Source organism: Chelonoidis abingdonii, chromosome 6 (genome assembly GCF_003597395.2).
Source record: "Chelonoidis abingdonii isolate Lonesome George chromosome 6, CheloAbing_2.0, whole genome shotgun sequence".
Lineage (NCBI taxonomy): Eukaryota > Metazoa > Chordata > Testudines > Testudinidae > Chelonoidis > Chelonoidis abingdonii.
In genome coordinates, this window is record NC_133774.1 from 807,349 (window position 1) to 823,634 (window position 16,286).

The 16,286-nt window shown below is 60.3% G+C and overlaps 1 protein-coding gene across 1 annotated transcript in view; it reads right to left on the bottom strand.

Moving 5' to 3' along the window:
- Nucleotides 1-1,000: 1,000 nt before the first annotated feature.
- Nucleotides 1,001-16,286, bottom strand: part of GBA2 (glucosylceramidase beta 2) — a 52,857-nt gene continuing 37,571 nt past the window's right edge. The window contains exons 7-17 of the mRNA XM_032766183.2: nucleotides 14,286-14,439; nucleotides 13,079-13,204; nucleotides 12,026-12,210; nucleotides 11,564-11,668; nucleotides 9,815-9,922; nucleotides 8,784-8,935; nucleotides 8,534-8,640; nucleotides 6,305-6,447; nucleotides 5,954-6,069; nucleotides 2,369-2,560; nucleotides 1,001-2,287 (exon numbers count right to left, since the gene is read on the bottom strand). Coding sequence (XP_032622074.1) covers nucleotides 2,051-2,287; nucleotides 2,369-2,560; nucleotides 5,954-6,069; nucleotides 6,305-6,447; nucleotides 8,534-8,640; nucleotides 8,784-8,935; nucleotides 9,815-9,922; nucleotides 11,564-11,668; nucleotides 12,026-12,210; nucleotides 13,079-13,204; nucleotides 14,286-14,439 — 1,625 coding nt within the window. The 3' untranslated portion in view covers nucleotides 1,001-2,050. The remainder of the gene's footprint in view (nucleotides 2,288-2,368; nucleotides 2,561-5,953; nucleotides 6,070-6,304; nucleotides 6,448-8,533; nucleotides 8,641-8,783; nucleotides 8,936-9,814; nucleotides 9,923-11,563; nucleotides 11,669-12,025; nucleotides 12,211-13,078; nucleotides 13,205-14,285; nucleotides 14,440-16,286) is intronic.

The following is a 16,286-nucleotide window of genomic DNA, read 5'->3' on the forward strand; positions in this document are numbered from 1 at the left end:
ACTGACAACATCCGGACCCTGTGCTGTACTGAGGTTTGCCTTGCAAAGCTCTGTAACTGAGTGACTCATCCAACCGGAAAGCAGCATTAACAAGTGTAAAGTGCTGGCTTCCCACAGTGGTGGCTCCACCCACCAAGGTGGCCCACTGAAACCAATGAGCTCTCACAAGACTTCCAAGGCATCCGAAGAAGTGAGCTATAGCCCACAAAAGCTCATGCTGAAATAAATTTGTTAGTCTCTAAGGTGCCACAAGTACTCCTGTTCTTTTTGCGGATACAGACTAACACGGCTGCTACTCTGAAACCTGAATCCAAGAACTAAGACTTTGTTAATTGCTTCCCCACTCCCCTGAAGAGGAGACGTGCAGGTGGACTCATCTCATCAGCCTGAACTGTGGGGGAAGGGAATAATCCCTGACAAAAAATTGTGTCTTTTATGTTTACTAAGCATAAGCAAAAGATCCCCAGTGCTTGGCCTGGCCTAGAACTACAGGACACGCAGCGCTTGTTCATTACAGCAGCTTCTTTCACCTTCAGCTTGTAACTCACTTGTGTCTATATTTACCTGATTTAACCTTGCAAATCACCCATTTCTCTTTCTTGTCACTAGCTCTTTAGTTCGTTTAGTACAGGACTGCCTACAAGTGTTGTCTTTGGTGTAAGATCTAGGGTGCAATTGACCTGGGGTGCCTGGTCCTTTGAGATTGGGAGTAACCTGAATATTGTTGAGTTTTGGTGTAAGGGACCAACTATCACAAAGACAGGCTGGTCGGGGTGACAAGGTAGACCGGAGAGCTGCCGGGGCTGTCTGTGACTCCATGGTTGGGCCGGTGTAGTGCTCGAGTTCACATTTGCCACTTGGTTGGTGACGTCTATAGGCTACAGCCCCAGGCAGAGGGACAGGCCCCCGGGGCGGGGCCGGGGGGGGGCCACAGCCCCAGGCAGAGGGACAGGCCCCAGCGCGGGGCCAGAGAGGGCTACAGCCCCAGGCAGAGGGACAGGCCCACAGGCAGATGATATTTTATTACAGTGATTTTAAATTAAAATGATTCAGCATTTAAAACGAGCTCCCTTGAGCCCCCGGCCCAGCGCCAGCTGTGATGGTGGGCAGTGGCCATGCAGGGTCGGGGACAGGAGGAGTTCATTTGGGATGAGGATTGTCGGATGCCAGGCAGCAAGCCCCAGGCCAGGGCTGGATCATGCTGAGGAACTGCCCTTGCCACGGGTCACCACAGTGGCCCCTGCCTGGACCAGGCATGGTGAAGGGACCCAGCCCAGCTGGGCAGCCCCTTGGGCCAGGGAGGGGCAATGGTGCCCTCACTGACAGCAGTGCCCACATCTTCGGCTCCCCCTGCACCTCTGCTGTGGGCCATGCCACTGGAGGGGGACCCCTGCCAAGCTTCTGTCCTGGGTGGTTCTCCCTGTAGTTAGGGCTCAGCATGTACCTGGCCCTCACCCACAGCCCGTCTGTGCCCGGCATTGGATGCTGCTCCACCTGCAAGGGCAGGTGAAATCTGCACCCACCAGCCTGTGCACACGCCCTGCGCAACAGTGCCAGCCACGCACACAGGCTCCCCCCTCCATGCCCTCTACCGCTCCCAGACATACAGATCTGAGTGGGGGAGCAGGCAGGACAGGTGCTGGGGGAGGCTGAGAGACCTGTCGGCCATAGGGATACCCCACCTCCTGCGGGGACTTGCCCTGTGCACTGCAGAGCCCCAGAGCCATGCGGGAGGGGAAGGACCCTGGGCACAGCCCCCCCGCTGCTCCTCCCCTCTTCCCGGTCAGGCAGCCAGGCCCAGGAAACCGTCTCTCTCGTGGCTGGGGGCCCCAGGGATGAGGGGTTAGCCAGGGTGTGGAGCATGGGGCCCTGCTGCGCTGAGGGGGCAGGGTGCACGCGATGGGGGGAGACACAGGGTAAGTGCAGAAAGGAGGGAAGATACAGAAATTAAAATCAGGTTTTAAAAAGGGGCAAGCTGCCTCCACACAGTCCCTGGCCTGCAGCGGGGGCCCAGCGGCTCCCTCTGGCTCCTGCTCCCAGGTTCCTTCCCTTATGGCTGGAGGGAGTTCTCCTGCCCCGGGTGCGGCGCTGCTGCGGCAGGCGCCTGGGAGGCTCTGCTCTCCAGGGCCAGCTGCATGCTCCAGATGCTGAGGGGACGCATGTAGGCCAGAGAGCGGAAGAGCTTCCGTTGGGAATAGGCCTCTGGCGTCTGGAAGGCCATGCCCAGCCGCTCCCACACGGTCCGGTAGCAGCCCTCCGCTGTGTGGAAGCCCTCCTGCACCAGGCCCTGCAGCAGAGGGAGAAGAGAGTCAGGCCCATGCCCTGGCACTGCCTGCCCGTGCCGAGGGGCGCCGCGCGCCACGCCCACCTCCTGGATCATGGTGGCTGCCACAGCGTACACGACCCCAACCCAGGCCTCGCTGGACTGCAAGCTGGACGTGTCCAGGCTCCCATCGGGCCTCATGCCGTTCACAGCTCCCATCGTCCCATTGGCAAAGCCCATGACGTTCAGCTCAAAGATCGTCTTCAGCGCGCTGAGGATATGGCTCCTGGGGAAAACCTGTGGAGAGAGACGCCATCAGGCCTCTCGGCCACACAGGGCCCCACCCTGAACCAAGGGGCCGTCCTCCACTCGGAGACGGCAGTGGCAGAGTCGTACTGCTTAAGGCAGATAGGGCCAGTAGATCATCTGCCTTCTGTCCAGCACATAGACCCCTGGGCTGAGCCCAGCAAAATGCCGTGCGGAAAGGCAGCGGGCTGGATGTGAACCCACCACTGTTATTGCGAGTCGGCAACGGTCCCGAGCCAGCGGCTCCTGTGGCTGTTGCAGAGCCAGGGGCACACCAGGGAGCGAGGTGGCCAGCCCCACGCCTGCCTTCCTCTGACGGTCAGGTTCCCAGTCTGCAGCTGGCTGAACTGAGGGTGAGACTCAAGCCTCCCACCTTGCCCACTCAGCCACCCCGTCGCTGCGCAAACTCTGGCTTCAGCGCCCAGCCAGCGGTTCTAGTCCTGTCTGTCCCTGCCGGATTACCGAGCCCGGCAGTGCCCGGGATTGTCTCCTTGTGCACCACCAGCACATCACCGCTCAATCGGAGTGCGTTCAGCCTCTCTCCGTCAGACACTCCCCCACCCTCACACCATCGGGTGGCTTCCCCCCACCCTCTCCAGGTTCAACACCTTTTTCCAACAAGTGCCTGCAAGATCCGGTATCGGTCGCACCAGTGCCATGTGCAGCGGTAGAATCACCTCCCTGCTGCCGTGCGTACACATCACATTAGCCTTGTGCCACAGCAGTGCACGAGCAGCTCGGAGCATCACATGAGTGGGAGGGACCCCCAGCACTCATGGTAGGACTAAGGACTAAGTATTATCTAGACCAGTGGTCTCCAACCTTTTTACGCCCAAGTTCACTTTCTGAATTTAAGTGCAACCCAGGATCTACCCTGGCCCTTCCCCAAGGCCCCATCCCTTCCCCGAAGTCCTCCCTCCACCCCACCCCGCCTCTGTTGCTCGCTCTCCCCCCTCCCCACACTCACTTTCACCAGGCTGGGGCAGGGGTTGGGAGGGGTGCAGGCTCTGGGCTGGGGCTGAGGGGTTCGCAGTGTGGGAGGGGGCTCCAGACTGAGCCTGGGGCAGGGGGTGGGGTACAGGAGGGGGTGAGAGATGCAAGCTTTTGGAGGGAGTTTGGGTGCAGGAGGGGGCTCTGGGCTGGGGCAGAATGTTGGGGTGCAGGGGGGTTCTGGCTCTGGGAAGAGATCAGGAGTGGGGCTTGGGGTGGAGGAGGGGGTTCGGGGTGTAAGCTCCAGGAGAGGGTAGAGGCTGGGGATTGGCGTGTGGCTTCCCACCAGGCAGCACTTGCCTCGGTCGCCGGTGCAGCGGGGCTGCTGCTACAGCTGTCTCCCTGTCTGCCATGGCCCCACGCCGCTCCTGGAAGGGGCCACTGCACCCCTGCAGGGGGTGGGTGGCTCCGCGCACTGCTCCTGCCTGCAAGCACTGGCCCTGCAGCTCCCATTGGCCACAGTCCCTGTTCCCGGCCAATGGGAGCTGCAGGGGCGATGCTTGCAGGCAGAAGCAGCACATGGAGGGGTGCTCCTGCCCCCGCACTTCTGGGAGCGGTGTGGGGCTGGGGCAGGCAGGGAGCCTGTCTTAGCGGCAGCCACACTGTGCTGCCGGAGATGGCAATCGACCGGTTGGCGACCACTGACCTAGCCCATCCCTGACAGGGGTTTGTCCAACCTGCTCTTCAAAATCCCCAATGGTGGAGATTCCACCACCTCCCTGGGCAATTTATTCCAGTGCTAAACCACCCTGACAGTTACGACATGTTTCCCAACATCAACCTACACCTCCCTTGCTGCTTCTTGTCCTATCCTCAGAGGTTCAGGAGAACAATGTTTAACCCTCCTCCGTGTAATAATCCTTCATGGACTTGAAAACCGTTATGTCTCCCCTCCCCCCACTTCTCTTCTCCAGGGTAAAAAAATTGGACGTGTTTAACCTTTCCTCACAGGCCATGTTTTCTAGACCTTGAATCATGTTCGTTGCTCTAATCTGGACTGACCATTTATTCCTACCCTTTGTTTCCTGCCTTTTAACCACTTACCAGTTCATGGCCTGGCTTCCTGCCTGAGGTTTGTCAGTTCTTAGCGGATGCCTGCGGCCTTGGCTTACTGGTGTCACACACACCTCTAGGAAGAAGGAGCCTGGGGGACTATCCTGGAGAGCAGCGATTCTAAAGGGATTTAGGGCTCACCATGGACGAGCAACTGAACATGAGCTGGGAGGGGTTGCAAGTGCTATGGAGGAATGGTTAAAATTCAAAATGATCTGGACAAACTGGAGAAATGGTCTGAAGTGAATAGGATGAAATTCAAGAAGGACAAATGCAAAGTGCTCCATTTAGGAAGGAACAATCAGTTGCACACGTACAAAATGGGCAATGACTGCCTAGGAAGGAGAACTGCGGAAAGGGATCTGGGGATCACAAACTAAATAGGAGTCAGCAGTGTAACGCTGCTGCCAAAAAAGCAAACAACACTTGGGGATGTATCAGCAGGAGTGTTGTGAGCAAGACACGAGAAGTCATTCTTCTGCTCTGCTCTGTGCTGATTAGGACCCAGCTGGAGTATTGAGTCCAGTTCTGGGCGCCACATTTCAGGAAACATGTGAACAAATTGGAGAAAGTCCAGAGAAGAGCAACAAAAATGATTCAAGGCCTAAAGAACATGAGCTATGAGGGAAGAGTGAATAAACTGGGTTTGTTTAGTCTGGAGAAGAGAAGACTGAGGAGGGACGTGATAACAGTTTTCAAGTACATAAAAGATTGTTACAAGGAGGAGGGAGAAAAATTGTTCTTATTAACCTCTGAGGATAGGACAAGAAGCAATGGGCTTAAATTGCAGCCAGGGCAGTTTAGGTTGGACATTAGGAAAAACTTCCTGCCTGTCAGGGTGGTTAAGCACTGGAACAAATTGCCAGGGAGGTTGTGGAATCTTCATCATTGGGGATTTTGAAGAGCAGGTTGGACAAACCCCTGTCAGGGATGGTCTAGATAATACTCAGTCCTGCCGTGAGTGCAGGGGACTGGACTCGAGACCTCTTGAAGTCCCTCTGATTCTATGACTTCTTGATTTGGCCTCAGGATTTGCCCTTGTTGCTTGGCCGGTGAAATCTAAGTACAGTGCTCACAGCCAGTGTGGGGTTTTGTGCTCTGTTTCTGGCACTCTGCCCTGAGTAAGGTGCCCACACTCCTACGTCCCCCAGACAGTGAGACAATATGAGGTTGCATTTGCCACTTTTTGTTTGAGTGGGCCCAGCTTCCCATGCAATCCAGATTGCTCTGTATGGCTGCCCCGTCCTCATCACTTGCCACTCCCCGAATCCTTGTGCCGTTGGTAGATTTGCCTTCCCAATCCACAAGTCCCACCCTGGGTGGTGACAAATCTTCACTCACCTGGAACTCGCCATGGTCCAGGCCGCTGGCCCGGAGGAACCACTGCCCAGCGCACTGGTCAGACATGACGGTGCTGGAGAAGGGGCCCCCGCTGCTGTCGTAGTTGTAGTATTTCCCTGCAGTGAGGACGAGAAAGTCAGCTAGACAGTCACACCCCTGCCTCTGACACCAGCGGCCCCTCCTCGCACACTGCACCCTCCCTATGGGGACACCACGCAGCGCCCCATGGGGTGGGAGTCACTTCCTGCCCAATGCAGACAGCCCGTGTCCCAGAGCGGGAGCCTGCACCCCAGGCCAAGGGCAGGTCAGTGCAGTGCCCCTCGTGGGGCCGAGGCACCCTGCCATACGCACCGTTCCACAGCAGCCGCTCAAATGCCTCCGTGCCCTTCCTTCGGATGGCGCTGTATTTCTGTAGGACCTCGCCATCACCCACAATCCCCGCCACCTTGCACATCACACAGACGGCTGCCAGCCACAGGCTGCCGCAGTACGCGCTGCAAAGCAAAGGAGACAGGTTTGGGCACGAGCCGCTGCCAACAGTGCAGCCGTATCTGCCACATCAGCCTCACAGCCCTGGCACTACATGACAGACACATTACCGGGCCCTAGACAGAGACTGGGGCTGCACTTCCTGTTCACCTGACCAGCCCCAGAGCCTCACAGCGCTCGCCCATCAGCCTGCCAGGGCTGCACCCCCACTCCAGCCCCAGAGCCTCACAGCGCTCATTCCCCTCCCCACCGGGGCTGCACTCCCTCCTCCTCCAGTCCCCGAGCCTCACAGCACTCGCCTCTCACACCACCAGGCCTGCGTGCCCCCTCCAGCCCCTAAGCCAACAGCGCTCGCCTCCATCCCCGCCAGGGCTGCACCCTACTCCAGCCCCTGAGCCTCACAGCATTCACCCTCCTCCCCACCAGGGCTGCACCCCCACTCCAGTTCCCGAGCCTCACAGCGCTTGTCCCCTTCCCCACAGGGACTGTCCACCCCTCCAGCCCCCGAGCCTCACAGCACTCAACCGTCACCCAGCCAGGGCTGCACATCCCTCCAGCCCCCTCCCCACTGGGGCTGCAACCCCCCCCTCAGAGAGTACAGCCCCCTAACCTGTCCTTTCAGCCTCATGGGAGCTGGAGCAGCAGCAGCCCCATGCCAGGCACAGACCTGAGCGGGCACCCGAGCCACGCCTCTGGAAACGCCGGGTGCCTGCACTCCGCACCGCGCAGGGCAGGTAACAGGCGGCTAACCCTGGCTGCACAGTGAGCGAAGACGGGAGATGGATGGGGTCACAAGCCAGGGCTGCCTCAGCTGGCAAAGACCCCCAGCTGCAGCTGGCGCGGCCAGGAGAGAGACTCACATGGGGACACTGCTGGCGCCTGCAGAGAGGCGAGGCGAGGCCGGGCTCCCCGGACGGGGCTCTTGGCAGAGCAGCAGTGTCCTGCACTCGCTGCCTTCCAGATACCAGCCAGCTCTTGCTGGCTCATTTTGATGGGTTCATTGTGATGACTCAGCAGCAGCCACTCAGCACAAATGCCCCAGGCCCCAACTGGCTGCTCGGGGCAATTCTGAAAATGACTGTGAACCCCCTTCCCTGGCGCTGAGTGACACCACGTGCCCTGGGGTAGGCACCTGCCCGGGCACACCAGGCTGTCCTGGGCCATGGTTCCGGCACAGTGCTGCCCTCGGAGCACTGGGACGCCCGACACGGCGGGTGCAGACCGAGCCAGCCCCTGAACGAAGCCGCCCGCGCTGGTGCAGCTCTCCAGGAGACGTAACGTGCTCCAAGAGCGCTGAACACACCCCAACCCCGCAGTGTTGAGGCAGCAGGAGGGGCTCTGGCAGCTGAAGGCCAGTGGGAGCGGCCCAATCAGCCGTGCCGCACTCTGCATGGAGGGGAGGAGGGGAAATCCCAGACCTTTCAACCTTATTACCAGTTCCTCCTGGATGGCTATTGAAAGACGAAAAAGCTGGACACGTCTGGGGTAATACGATGGATGGTAACCCTAGCGGTGAGGAGGGAGCTGAGGGGGTGCACCTGCCTGGGCTGTGCCCCTGTCCCCCGGGGGCTCCTGCAGCTGATGCATGCGGGCAGCAGCCCTCGTGCACCCCCCTCGCCGTGCTTGGCACTCCTGGGAGTGAAAGTCGCCGCCGCTGCCCTCCCTGAGCAGGCCCAGGGCCCAGCGCCCCGGCAGCGACTCACACTCCCAGGAGCCGCACAGCTCGAGCGCGGCGAGGGAGAAGCTGGGGGGCACATGGGGGCCGCCGCTTGCATGCATCTGCTGCAGCCTGCAGGAGCCCCCGGGGGGGAGGGGCCACCGGGACGCAATCTGGGCAGGACGGGCAGGGGGTGTGGCTGCTCCCCACTAGCAGTGCTGCTGCCTTTGCAGGGCTGCTGACCCCCCACCCCCGTGCTCCTCCATGGCTGGGACTCACCACCCCCGCAAGCCACGGCTCTGGCTCTCCAGTGCCTCCGGAAGGAGGCTTCTCCCTGCCGAGCCAGAGCACCGCTTTTTGGCGCCGCCATCCACTTGCCGCCCTAGGCTAACACCTAGTTTGCCTAGTGGTTGCACCGGCCCTGCCCCACTCACCTGGCTCCAGTCGCCACCCAGGCGTCATAAGTCTGATCAGCAAAGCCCGAGTTTTCAATAAGCCCGTCGTCGTCTGTGTCGAATTTCAGCTCCGCGTCCATCACAGCCTGTGGGAGAGAGACCGAGATCTTCGCCCAGCTGCTGCGCTGCACTGGCCCAAGCACACAGGCCTGTGCCGGGCAGCTGGGAGCTCCCACGCAGGACAGGCTGGGGGCAGAGCTCGGAGCCCCAGCGGAGGCTCTCGCTGTACCTGGCAGACGGGCCACATGTCCTGCAGGTAGGCCATGTCCTGGGTCAGGTGGTAGTCGCGGTACACCTGCAGCACGAACTTCAGGTTCAGGTCCTTCCAGCCGGCCGTGTCGTGGATCAGGTAGGCATTGACCCGTTGCCAGGGCTCGTCCTCTGAGCAGGGACAAGCAGTTCTCAGCAGCCCTGCCTACGGGGGCTTCCCTGTCAACTCTACTGTAACTGCACTGCGCATGCCCAACACCTGCAGCGAGCCCTCCTGTAACTGCACTGCGCATACCCACCACTGGCAGTGAGCCCTCCTGTAACTGCACTGAACCCCCCCAACACCGGCAGTTAGCCCCCCTGTAACTGCATTGTGCATGCCCAACACCTGCAGCAAGCCCTCCTGTAACTGCACTGCGCATCCCCAGCACTGGCAGTGAGCCCTCCTGTAACTGCACTGCACCCCCCAACACCGGCAGTTAGCCCCCCTGTAACTGCACTGCGCATGCCCAACACCTGCAGCGAGCCCTCCTGTAACTGCGCTGCTCATGCCCAACACCTGCAGCGAGCCCTCCTGTAACTGCACTGCGCATACCCAACACCTGCAGCGAGCCCCCCTGTAACTGCACTGCGCATGCCCAACACCTGCAGCGGGCCCTCTGTAACTGCACTGCGCATGCCCAACACCTGCAGCGAGCCCTCTGTAGCTGCACTGCGCATCCCCAGCACTGGCAGTGAGCCCTCCTGTAACTGCACTGCACCATGCCCCTCCCCGCCCAGGCTGTGATCCTCCCTGGGAATGGTCTCCCCATCCCTGTAACTGCACTGCACATCCATCTCCACAGCCTCCCCCCACCCAATCTGGCAGCAATGGTGGGGCCCTCCTGGCAGTGGCCTCCCCGCCCCCCTCCAGCACACCAAGGGACAGAAGGACACATTCCCCATGGGACTGTGCCTGGCTGTGGAGCTGGGTGAGCCCATCGCGTGGGGGGTTTATAACTGAGCACAGCCCAGCCCTGGCCCCAGCCACATGCCAGGGCAAGACCTTACCGGGGTCCCCGATGTCATGGGGCACCACGTTCTTCAGCTTCACCTGGGCCGTCTGCCCATTCATCAGGTACAGCCTGGGCTGCGTGTCCTCGTTCAGCACAGCAGCAGCTGGGAGAGACAGATCGTCAGCGAGCTGGCGGGCCCCAGACATGCCAAGGTCTCCCCAGCCAGTGGGGTGAGAACCCCTCATCCCTGCAGAGACCAATCACCCTGGTGCCAGGCACGGGATGCTTGTGCCAGGGAAACCACCAGACAACGGCCCCCAGCCTTGGCAGGAGCAGTGAGCTCAGACTGCCACTGCTGAGGGCCCCCCCGGGGCCACACTCAATCCCTGCCCTGCTCGGGTGCAGCAAAGGAAGTGGAAACCACCCCCAGTGCCCAGACAGGATTCCACAGCCCGAGCAGCAAGGTCACAGCCAGCTCCCTCCCTGCTGGATAGGGGCCCGTGAACCCACCGAGGGGCCCGGGCTGGATGGGGGCCCGTGAACCCGCCGAGGGGCCCGGGCTGGGGGTTGGTGAACCTGCTGAGAAGCCAGGCTGCATGGGGGCTTGTGAACTTGCTGAGGGGCCCGGGCTGGATGAGGGCCCGTGAACCCGCGAAGGGGCCCGGGCTGGGCAGGGACCCGTGAACCCGCCGAGGGGCCCGGGCTGGGCAGGGGGCTGGGCTGGGGGTTGGTGAACCTGCCAAGGGGCCCAGGCTGGGCAGGGGACCCGTGAACCCGCCGAGGGGCCTGGGCTGGGCAGGGGGCCGGGCTGGGGGTTGGTGAACCTGCTGAGGGGCCCAGGCTGGGCAGGGGACCCGTGAACCCACCGAGGGGCCTGGGCTGGGCAGGGGGCCGGGCTGGGGGTTGGTGAACCTGCCGAGGGGCCCGGGCTGGGAAGGGGGCCAGGCTGGGGGGTGGTGAGCCCACCAAGGGGCCCGGGCTGGGCAGGGGACCCGTGAACCCGCTGAGGGGCCTGGGCTGGGCAGGGCTGGGGGTTGGAGAACCTGCCAAGGGGCCCGGGCTGGGCAGGGGGCCCATAAACCCACCGAGGGGCCTGGGCTGGGCAGGGGGAACGTGAACCCACCGAGGGGCCTGGGCTGAGCAGGGGGCCCGTGAACCCGCCGAGGGGCCCGGGCTGGGGGTTGGTGAACCTGCTGAGAAGCCAGGCTGCATGGGGGCTTGTGAGCTTGCTGAGGGGCCCGGGCTGGATGAGGGACCGTGAACACACGAAGGGGCCCGGGCTGGATGGGGACCCATGAACCCGCCAAGGGGCCCAAGCTGGGCAGGGGACCCGTGAACCCGCCGAGGGGCCTGTGAACCCGCTGAGGGGCCTGGGCTGGGCAGGGGGCCGGGCTGGGGGTTGGTGAACCTGCCGAGGGGCCCAGGCTGGGCAGGGGACCCGTGAACCCGCCGAGGGGCCCAAGCTGGGCAGGGGACCCATGAACCCGCCGAGGGGCCCGTGAACCCACTGAGGGGCCTGGGCTGGGCAGGGGGCCGGGCTGGGGGTTGGTGAACCTGCCGAGGGGCCCGGGCTGGGCAGGGGACCCGTGAACCCACCGAGGGGCCCGGGCTGGATGAGGGCCCGTGAACCCATGAAGGGGCCCGGGCTGGATGGGGGCCCGTGAACCCGCCGAGGGGCCCAAGCTGGGCAGGGGACCCGTGAACACGCTGAGGGGCCTGGGCTGGGGGTTGGTGAACCTGCCGAGGGGCCCGGGCTGGGCAGGGGACCCGTGAACCCACCGAGGGGCCCGGGCTGGGCGCTCACCGATATCGTACTGCAGGCCGATCTCCAGCTTGGGCCACAGCATGGCGAGGGCGAAGGAGGCGTAGAAGTGAACGTCGTAGGTGTTGTACATCCGGTACTCCTGGCCTGGAAGCCCAGCACAGACAGTGAGGGGGGCAGATCCTGCCAGGGGGCCGCAGGGGCACCAGGGGTCCCCACCCCTCCACACAACACGGGGAGCGGGGGACGAGGGGTTGGGCCCTGTGCCTAGCAGGGAATTTGCCCTTCCTGGGGGCTGAGAGTGGTGAGGCAGCGCCCCCGGCCTGAGTGAAGGGGTGCAGCCCCCAATGGACTCCATGGGTGGGGACAGGCTGCTCCTTCCCCCCACCCTGAAGGAAATGGGTCATCAAGGCCGCCCCAGAGGGTGACAAGCCCCTTGCCCTGGGCTCAGTCGGGAGGGGTGAGTGGGACCTTCACCCTGCGGCAATCAGCCCTGCACTTTACCTTCCAAGTAAGCAAACCTTCCGTACTCCCGCAGGACAGGGAAGATCTGGGACAGCCCGGCTCCCGCTGGACCCTGCACGTCTTCCGCGCAGGCCTCCGGGGGCAGCTCCAGCCACAGGGTCCCACCATCCGCCACAAAGTAGAGCTCGTTGAAGAGAGCCGACTTGTACCAGGGTGGCAAGTCGCTATGGGCGAGAGGGACAGATGGGAGAGCAAATACGTCGCCTCTGTGGATCCCCCTTCACGGAGCCACAGCCCGGCCTCATGGGCCTGGAGCCCTGCAATGCATCCCACCCCTTCCTTAGACCCCAGGAAGGGTCGTCCCCACCCCCACCCTCCTCGAGACACAGAGCTAGGGGTCAGTATATTCAGACACACCTGCCCACACCCCACCTCCCTTGCTGAGGAGGGGACAGAAGGTCACGGGGGATGCAGGCTCCAGCCCACCCCAGCAGCTGCACTGAGGGAACCGCTCACAGCTCAGGAGCGGCTGGCTTCTCAGGCTAGCCTGGGAGCTCCAGTTCCTGGGTCGTTCCAGGAGCTAAGCGCCAACCTGGGCTGGCTCAACCAGCTCCACTCTCCAGACAGCAAGAGCAAGCTCCATGAGTCTGCATGTGCACAGCCTCTCCTGCCCCTGGAGAGCCAGGGAAGCCAGGAGTGAAGGAGACATCCTGCCTGGAGCTCTGGCCTAAGGGAACCAGCAAGGAGAGAACCAGCCCAGGGGCCCAGCACCTGCCCACACACAGACACGGGGCTCTGAAAGGGGACCCCCAGAACACAGCAAGACACCTGCCCCGTGCACACACAGGAGCAGCACGCTCGGCACCCCATACTTCGGGATCCGGGTGCAGCAGGGCCAGCCACTGGGGGGTGCGGTGACTCTCCAACGAACAACTCCGCAGCTGGCAGGAGGCTGAACCTGCCCCAAACCAACTCTGCAGACCCCTAGTGACAGCAGCGGCTTGTCAATTGTACCCGACCCCGTCTGTGGCCTGGCCAAGGGGTCCCCCCCACTGGAGAGGGCCCCGGCTACCAGCCAGGCGACTGCTCTACCTGCTCTCCAAGATGGGCCTCTGCCAGCTCTCGATCTTCTCCTCCCACTGCTCATAGTGCGTGAGCGCGTAGTGGGAGAGGGCCGGGCACGCGTCCCCTGCACTGCCGAAATAGCGCGTGTACCGCCTGCCGGGAGAGACGTTACTGGGTGCAGGCCTGCAAGAGGCAGCCCGGTGTCTGCACAGGACAGCACGCTCCCCCCATGGCAGGGACCCCTGCCCCAGCCAGCTAGCACAGCGCTTCAGGCCAGCAACCCACAGGGCCTGTTCTCAGCACAGCCCTGGCACTGCAGGGAGGGGTGGGGGCCCTGCCAGTGCTCTCCCTGCCCCCCTCCCTCAGGGCACCACGTGTGCTGGCAGTGCTATATAGAAACGCTAATGGCTCTAGCACCTGCAGAACAGGAAACGATGACATCAGGAAACTGCCCCTTCCCAGGCTGGGCGCAGGTTGTCACTCTGACACATTGCTGCTGACCCAGGGACAGCCATCCCCACCTGCCGCTTCCGAGCAGGGCTCCCTGCTCAGATGGGAGAGGAGCGGCTGCAGCTGGCCTGGTCGAGGGGTGCTAGGACAGGGTGTCCCAAGGCTGGGACAGTCAAAAGGGACCCGTGTCATCATCTAGTCTGAGCTCCTGCAGCACAACAGCTGCAGACCCCACCCAGCAGCCCTTGCACCAGGCCCAGTGCTGGGCTGAGCCAGAGCAGGGCCCAACCTTGGTATAAAGACTCCCAGCAATGGAGAATCCCCCTGTCTTGGCCGAGCCCAAGCAGAGTCTGACCGAGTCTTGGAGATTAAACAATGGGCAATACAGGCAAAGTTGCCCTGGCAGAGAGCAGGCTGCCGGGCAGACTCTCGCCCGCACGTGCCTTGGCAGACAGCAGGCTGCCGGGCAGACTCGCCCACGTGCACCACTCATGGCAGCCCATGCACACCACATGCCCCAGCAGGCATGGCTCCTTCTTGATGGGACCAGCTGGGGCTATGAGAGACCAGGCTGGGGTGCAGGGAAGTGGGATGGGCAGGGCCTGTGCTGGGGGGAGCTGGGCAGTGTCCCAGGGGCATGGTGACCATGCAAGATGCCGGCCCTGGAGGAGGTGCTGGGTCCAGGTTGCGTGAGGGAGAGAGAAGGCTGGGCACACGGCACACACAGCTCGGTCTGGTGGGTGGCATCTGTGCCTGGAAGCACATAGGGGATCTGGGCACATACCTGAGATGCAGCTTCTCCTTTGAGCCAAAGTGAATGCGCGGCATGTCCCAGGCCAGGCCCAGCTCCAGCATCCTGTGCCCCCGGGCTGGCACTGTGCAGGTGGCGCAAACAGCTGCTGCAGTCACCTCCCCCTTCTCTGTGAGGCTGCCCTTCCCTGTCAGGTAGGAAAAGCAGACAGTGAGAACGCTGGGACTCTCACCCCCCAAACAGCATCCCAGGACCTGCCGCCAGCCCCACATTGTCTTGCAGTGGTCCAGACTCAGCACTTGGCCTCTCTGATAAACTGGGCAAAGGCACAAAGTGCAGAGAAACAATTTCTAAACACTTTCAGTGACTGCTTCTTGGAACTGCAACTTCTAGTGCCTACAAGGAAAGGCCAACCAGAGGCAACCCTCGCAACTGCAGGCCAGTAAGCCTAACCTCAGTGCCAGGCAAACGGGTTGAAACTATAGTAAAAAACCAGAATCGTAGACACACAGATGAACACTATTTGTTGGGGAAAAGTCAACACAGCTTTTGAAAAAGGAATTCATGCCTCACTAATCTACTACAAGTCTCACAGTGTCAACAAGCATGTGGACAAGGGGGATCCAGTGGATATAGTGTACTTGGACTTTCAGAAAACCTTTGACAAGGTCTCTCACCAAAGGCTCTTATACAAAGTAAGCAGTCATGGGATAAGAGGGAAGGTGCTGTCATGGATCAGTAACTGGTTAAAAGATAGGAAACAACAGGTAGGAATAAATGGTCAGTTTTCAGAATGGAGAGAGGTAAATAGTGGTGTCCCCCAGGGGTCTGTTCTGGGACCAGTCCTATTCAGCATCTTCATAAATGACCTGAAAATAGGGATAAACAGTGAGGTGGCAAAATTTTCACATGATACAAAATTGCTCAAGATAGTTAAGACCCAGGCAGACTGTGAAGAGCTACAAAAGGATCTCTCAAAACTGTGTGACTGGGCAACAAAATGGCAGATGAAATTCAATGTTGATAAATACAAAGTGATGTACATTGGAAAACATCATCCCAACTAGCCATATAAAATGAGGGGGTCTATATTAGCTGTTACCACTCAAGAAAGATCTTGGAGTCACTGTGGATAGTTCTCTGAAAACATCAACTCAATGTGCAGTGGCAGCCAAAAAAGCAAATAGAACATTGGGAATTATTAGGAAAAAAAAGAGAGAAAATATCATATTGCCTCTATATAAATCCACGGTACACTCACATCTTGAATACTGTGAGCAGATGTGGTCGCCCCATCTCAAAAAAGATATATTGGAATTGGAAAAGGTTCAGAAAAGGGCAACAAAGTTATTCGGGGTATGGAACAGCTTCCACATGAGGAGAGATTAATAAAACTGGGACTTTTCACCTTGGAAGAGAGACAGCTAAAGTGGGATATGCTAGAGGTCTATAAATCATGAATGGTTTGGAGAAAGTAAATAAGGAAGTGTTATATAACAACAGGGTAAACAACATAAGAATCAGGCGTCGCCCAATGAAATCAATAAGCAGCAGGTTTAAAACAAACAAAAGGAAGTCTTTCTTCACAAAGTGTACAACCTGTGGAACTCCTTGCCAGAGGATGTTGTGAAGGCCAAGACTATAACAGGGTTCAAAAAAGAACTAGATAAGTTCATGGAGGACAGGTCCATGAATGGCTATTAGCCAGGATGGGCAGGGATGGTGTCCCTAGCCTCTGTTTGCCAGAAGCTGGGAAGGGCAACAGGGGAGGGATCACTTGATGATTCCCTGCTCTGTTCATTCCCTCTAGGGCTCCTGGCATTGGCCACTGTCAGCAGACAAGATATTGGGCTAGATGGGCCTTTGGTCTGACCCAGTGTGATGAACTAGGAATGTTTTTAATGTTTCCTCTGAATAATGTGTTGGTGCCTCAGTGTCCCCATGGCAGTTCTTAAGTATCTGGGAGAGCAAAGGGCCAGAGCACCTAAATGCCTGACCCTCTGTCTCCTAGCAACTGATGGCCTGGGCCCCTCC